Source organism: Salvelinus namaycush, unplaced genomic scaffold (assembly GCF_016432855.1).
Source record: "Salvelinus namaycush isolate Seneca unplaced genomic scaffold, SaNama_1.0 Scaffold3598, whole genome shotgun sequence".
In the NCBI taxonomy this organism is placed as follows: Eukaryota; Metazoa; Chordata; class Actinopteri; order Salmoniformes; family Salmonidae; genus Salvelinus; species Salvelinus namaycush.
Window position 1 is genome coordinate 3521 of NW_024060561.1, and position 5566 is coordinate 9086.

At 50.5% G+C, this 5566-nt stretch overlaps 1 protein-coding gene across 1 annotated transcript; it reads left to right on the plus strand.

Annotated features, from left to right (window-relative positions):
- Positions 1 to 2513: 2513 nt before the first annotated feature.
- Positions 2514 to 4156, plus strand: LOC120040522 (GRB2-related adapter protein-like; the record flags this gene model as incomplete). The annotated part of the gene is made up of 2 exons (XM_038985639.1): positions 2514 to 2727; positions 3539 to 4156. Coding segments are annotated over 2 exons (394 nt in total), but the record flags the coding sequence as incomplete, so codon positions are not given.
- Between the last annotated feature and the right edge of the window lie 1410 nt (positions 4157 to 5566).

Consider the following 5566-nt stretch of genomic DNA (forward strand, 5'->3'; position numbering starts at 1 on the left):
CCAGCTCCACCTGCTGTACCTCCAGCTGGGTGAATGTATCCTTCATTTCAGGGAGGGGGTAGTACTCTGTACTGGGAGGTAATCACCTGCTGTTCCAGCTCCACCTGCTTTACCTCCAGCTGGGTGAATGTATCCTTCATTTCAGGGAGGGGGTAGTACTCTGTACTGGGAGGTAATCACCTGCTGTTCCAGCTCCACCTGCTTTACCTCCAGCTGGGTGAATTTATCCTTCATTTCAGGGAGGGGGTAGTACTCTGTACTGGGAGGTAATCACCTGCTGTTCCAGCTCCACCTGCTTTACCTCCAGCTGGGTGAATGTATCCTTCATTTCAGGGAGGGGGTAGTACTCTGTACTGGGAGGTAATCACCTGCTGTTCCAGCTCCACCTGCTTTACCTCCAGCTGGGTGAATGTATCCTTCATTTCAGGGAGGGGGTAGTACTCTGTACTGGGAGGTAATCACCTGCTGTTCCAGCTCCACCTGCTTTACCTCCAGCTGGGTGAATGTATCCTTCATTTCAGGGAGGGGGTAGTACTCTGTACTGGGAGGTAATCACCTGCTGTTCCAGCTCCACCTGCTGTACCTCCAGCTGGGTGAATGTATCCTTCATTTCAGGGAGGGGGTAGTACTCTGTACTGGGAGGTAATCACCTGCTGTTCCAGCTCCACCTGCTGTACCTCCAGCTGGGTGAATGTATCCTTCATTTCAGGGAGGGGGTAGTACTCTGTACTGGGAGGTAATCACCTGCTGTTCCAGCTCCACCTGCTTTACCTCCAGCTGGGTGAATGTATCCTTCATTTCAGGGAGGGGGTAGTACTCTGTACTGGGAGGTAATCACCTGCTGTTCCAGCTCCACCTGCTTTACCTCCAGCTGGGTGAATGTATCCTTCATTTCAGGGAGGGGGTAGTACTCTGTACTGGGAGGTAATCACCTGCTGTTCCAGCTCCACCTGCTGTACCTCCAGCTGGGTGAATGTATCCTTCATTTCAGGGAGGGGGTAGTACTCTGTACTGGGAGGTAATCACCTGCTGTTCCAGCTCCACCTGCTTTACCTCCAGCTGGGTGAATGTATCCTTCATTTCAGGGAGGGGGTAGTACTCTGTACTGGGAGGTAATCACCTGCTGTTCCAGCTCCACCTGCTTTACCTCCAGCTGGGTGAATGTATCCTTCATTTCAGGGAGGGGGTAGTACTCTGTACTGGGAGGTAATCACCTGCTGTTCCAGCTCCACCTGCTTTACCTCCAGCTGGGTGAATGTATCCTTCATTTCAGGGAGGGGGTAGTACTCTGTACTGGGAGGTAATCACCTGCTGTTCCAGCTCCACCTGCTGTACCTCCAGCTGGGTGAATGTATCCTTCATTTCAGGGAGGGGGTAGTACTCTGTACTGGGAGGTAATCACCTGCTGTTCCAGCTCCACCTGCTTTACCTCCAGCTGGGTGAATGTATCCTTCATTTCAGGGAGGGGGTAGTACTCTGTACTCTGTACTGGGAGGTAATCACCTGCTGTTCCAGCTCCACCTGCTTTACCTCCAGCTGGGTGAATGTATCCTTCATTTCAGGGAGGGGGAAGTACTCTGTACTGGGAGGTAATCACCTGCTGTTCCAGCTCCACCTGCTTTACCTCCAGCTGGGTGAATGTATCCTTCATTTCAGGGAGGGGGAAGTACTCTGTACTGGGAGGTTGACTGTTCTGCGGGGTTGTATAATGAAGAGGTCTGGTCTGACCCGCTCGGGGGGGGGGGGGGGGGGGGTATCTTTCTCAAGAGAGAGATTATCCTGCTGAGCTAATTCTCTATGATTATGTGAAAGTCCATCTAAAACTGTTTGGGGTTGTCCTGTACCAATACTGTTCCAGACTTATAGAGATGTATATTAGCTGACTCAGAGTCCTCGTTGTCTAGTATCCTGAGTTTTCACCCCTCGTTAACCCCCCCTCTCAACAAAGGGGTAGTGTGCTAATAGTGTGCTCTCTCTCTCTCTCCTCTCTCCCCAACCCTCTCATTCCTCTCCTCTCTCGCTCTTCCTCCCATATATTTTTCTCTCTCTCTCCCCAACCCTCTCTTTCTCTTCCTCTATCCCACTTCCCTGTCTCTCTCTTCCTCCTCTCTCTCTTCCTCCTCTCTCTCTCTCACTTCCTCCTCTCCCTCTCTCTCTCTCTCTCTCTTCCTCCTCTCCCTCTCTCTCTCTCTCTCTCTCTCTCCTCTCTCTCTTTCTCCCCCTTTCTCCTTCTCTCTCTTCCTCCTCTTTCTCTTCCTCCTCTCTCGCTTCCTCCTCTCTCTCTCTTCCTCCCCTCTCTCTCTTCCTCCCCTCTCTCTCTTCCTCCTCTCTCTCTTCCTCCCCTCTCTCTCTTCCTCCCCTCTCTCTCTTCCTCCCCTCTCTCTCTTCCTCCTCTGTCTCTTCCTCCTCTCTCTTCCTCCCCTCTCTCTCTTCCTCCCCTCTCTCTCTTCCTCCTCTGTCTCTTCCTCCTCTCTCTTCCTCCTCTCTCTCTCTTCCTCCCCCCTGTCTCCCTCTCCCCCCCCCTGTCTCCCTCTCCCCCCACCCCTGTCTCCCTCTAGTTATGGGGACCATGTGCAGCACTTCAAGGTGCTCCAGGACAGGTCAGGACAATACTTTGTTTGGGAGGAGACGTTCTTCTCTCTGAATCAGATGGTGGAGTTCTACCATAGCAACAGCATCGCCAAGGAGGGAACCGTCTTCCTACGAGACCCAGAACAGTCTGCCAGGGTAACACCCCATCACATCAATTCAACTTCAATTCATATCTCTCTCTCTCAACCTCTCTCTCTACCTTCCTCCCTCTCTCTCTCTACCTTCCTCCCTCTCCTGTCTCTCTCTCTCTCTCTACTTCTCTCTCTACCTCTCTCTCTCTCTCAACCTCTCTCTACCTCTCTCTCTCTCTCTCTCTCTCTACTTCTCTGTTTCTACCTCTCTCTACTTCTCTCTCTCTACCTCTCTCTCTCTCTCTTTCTCTCTCTCTCTCTCTCTCTGTCTCTCTCTCTGTCTCTCTCTCTGTCTCTCTGTCTCTCTCTGTCTCTCTCTGTCTCTCTCTCTCTCTCTCTCTCTTATTAGATAGCCTGGTCTGAACAGTACTAGCCTGGTCTGAACAGTACTAGCCTGGTCTGAACAATACTAGCCTGGTCTGAACAGTACTAGCCTGGTCTGAACCGTACTAGCCTGGTCTGAACAGTACTAGCCTGGTCTGAACAATCCTAGCCTGGTCTGAACACTACTAGCCTGGTCTGAACACTACTAGCCTGGTCTGAACAGTACTAGCCTGGTCTGAACACTACTAGTCTGGTCTGAACACTACTAGTCTGGTCTGAACACTACTAGCCTGGTCTGAACACTACTAGCCTGGTCTGAACACTACTAGCCTGGTCTGAACACTACTAGCCTGGTCTGAACACTACTAGCCTGGTCTGAACACTACTAGTCTGGTCTGAACAGTACTAGCCTGGTCTGAGACGTGATTAGCATCAGCAGGGTTTGTATACATCATTGGTCTAACCCTGTCCTGTACCCCCCTCCCCTCCAGCGCCCCCACCACGCCCATGCTCTGTTTGACTTCACCCCCAACCACCCCTCCCAGCTACGCTTCCTCCGCGGTGATGTCATCGACCTGCTCGACTGTTCCGATTCGCTGCGCTGGAGAGGCCGTTGTCATGGACGCGTCGGATTCTTCCCCCCGGAGTATGTCCAGGCCGTCTACCAATGACCCCGCCCCCATCTGCCACTGACCTGTCAATCAAACTACTGACCCCACCCCCATCTGCCCCACCTCATCTACCAATGACGCCGCACCCATCTACCACTGACCTGTCAATCAAACTACTGACCCCACCCCCATCTGCCCCACCTCATCTACCAATGACCCGTAACAGCAGTCAGTTCTCATGCTCTGTTTGTATAGAACACATATAAATTCCTTTACGTTTGTACTGAGTGTCTGCTTATATATGTTTGGCAGTACTTACTATTCTACTATACTAGTAAACAGAACAGGATGTTGAATATGACTGTTGTATGACGACTTTGTAGTGAGGACCAGAAGGGCAGACTATCAAATCAAATCAAATCAAATGTATTTTATAAAGCCCTTCTTACATCAGCTGATGTCTCAAAGTGCTGTACAGAAACCCAGCCTAAAACCCCAAACAGCAAGCAATGCAGGTGTAGAAGCACGGTGGCTAGGGAAAAACTCCCTAGAAAGGCCAGAACCTAGGAAGAAACCTAGAGAGGAACCAGGCTATGAGGGGTGGCTAGGAAGAAACCTAGAGAGGAACCAGGCTATGAGGGGTGGCCAGTCCTCTTCTGGCTGTGCCGGGTTGGAGATTATAACAGAACATGGCCAAGATGTTCAAATGTTCATAAATGAACCAGCATGGTCAAATAATAATCATCACAGTAGTTGTCGAGGGTGCAACAAGTCAGCACCTCAGGAGTAAATGTCAGTTGACTTTTCATAGCCGAGCATTCAGAGTTAGAGACAGCAGGTGTGGTATAGAGAGAGAGAGTCGAAAACAGCAGGTCCGGGACAGGTAGCACGTCCGGTGACCAGGTCAGTGTTCCATAGCCGCAGGCAGAACAGTTGAAACTGGAGCAGCAGCACGACCAGGTGGACTGGGGACAGCAAGGAGTCATCATGCCAGGTAGTCCTGACGCATGGTCCCAGGGTTGAAACTGGAGCAGCAGCACGACCAGGTGGACCTCGACTATATATTCTGATACAACTCTTCATTTAGAAAGATGGACTTGAAAACAAAAAGGGGGCTGATTGGCTCGACAGCCCCACAACATCGGAAGGTTTCAGATTTCTAATATAACCTAAAACATACCTGGGGTTTAATTCTGGGGTTTGTTTCTGAAAGTTAGCTGGCTAACTCATCGATCCGGCTTTGTAGTGTTACCCCCCCTCCCCTCTGATATCTGCCGTGACGGTTCACCATGTGATTTAAAACATATATCTTTATTTTCTTTTAACTGTCATGACATATGTTTCAATAAAGTTATTTCACCTTTTTATGGTGCTCGTGTCTGCTGTCAGAAACAGGAGAGAATGTGAGATGTGTTATGTGTCTGTCTGTGTGTCTGTCTGTGTGTCTGTCTGTGTGTCTGTCTGTCTGTCTGTCTGTCTGTCTGTGTGTGTGTGTGTGTGTGTGTGTGTGTGTGTGTGTGTGTGTGTGTGTGTGTGTGTGTGTGCGTGCGTGCGTGCGTGCGTGCGTGCGTGCGTGCGTGCGTGTGTGTGTGGTATGTGTGGAATGCGTGGCACCAGATTTCTCGTCGTGATGTGATGTTTGAGAAGCAGGAGACGGGGTCGCAGCCCAGAACTCCTCAGGGTAGAATAACTCCAGACAAAACAACCAGTATAAAGCACATCACTGCTGTCAAAACACACACACACACACACACACACACACACACACACACACACACACACACACACACACACACACACACACACACACACACACACACACACACACACACACACACACACACACACACACACACACACACGAAGACAAACTGCAACACCACATAAAACTGTGTTAATGTATTAAAA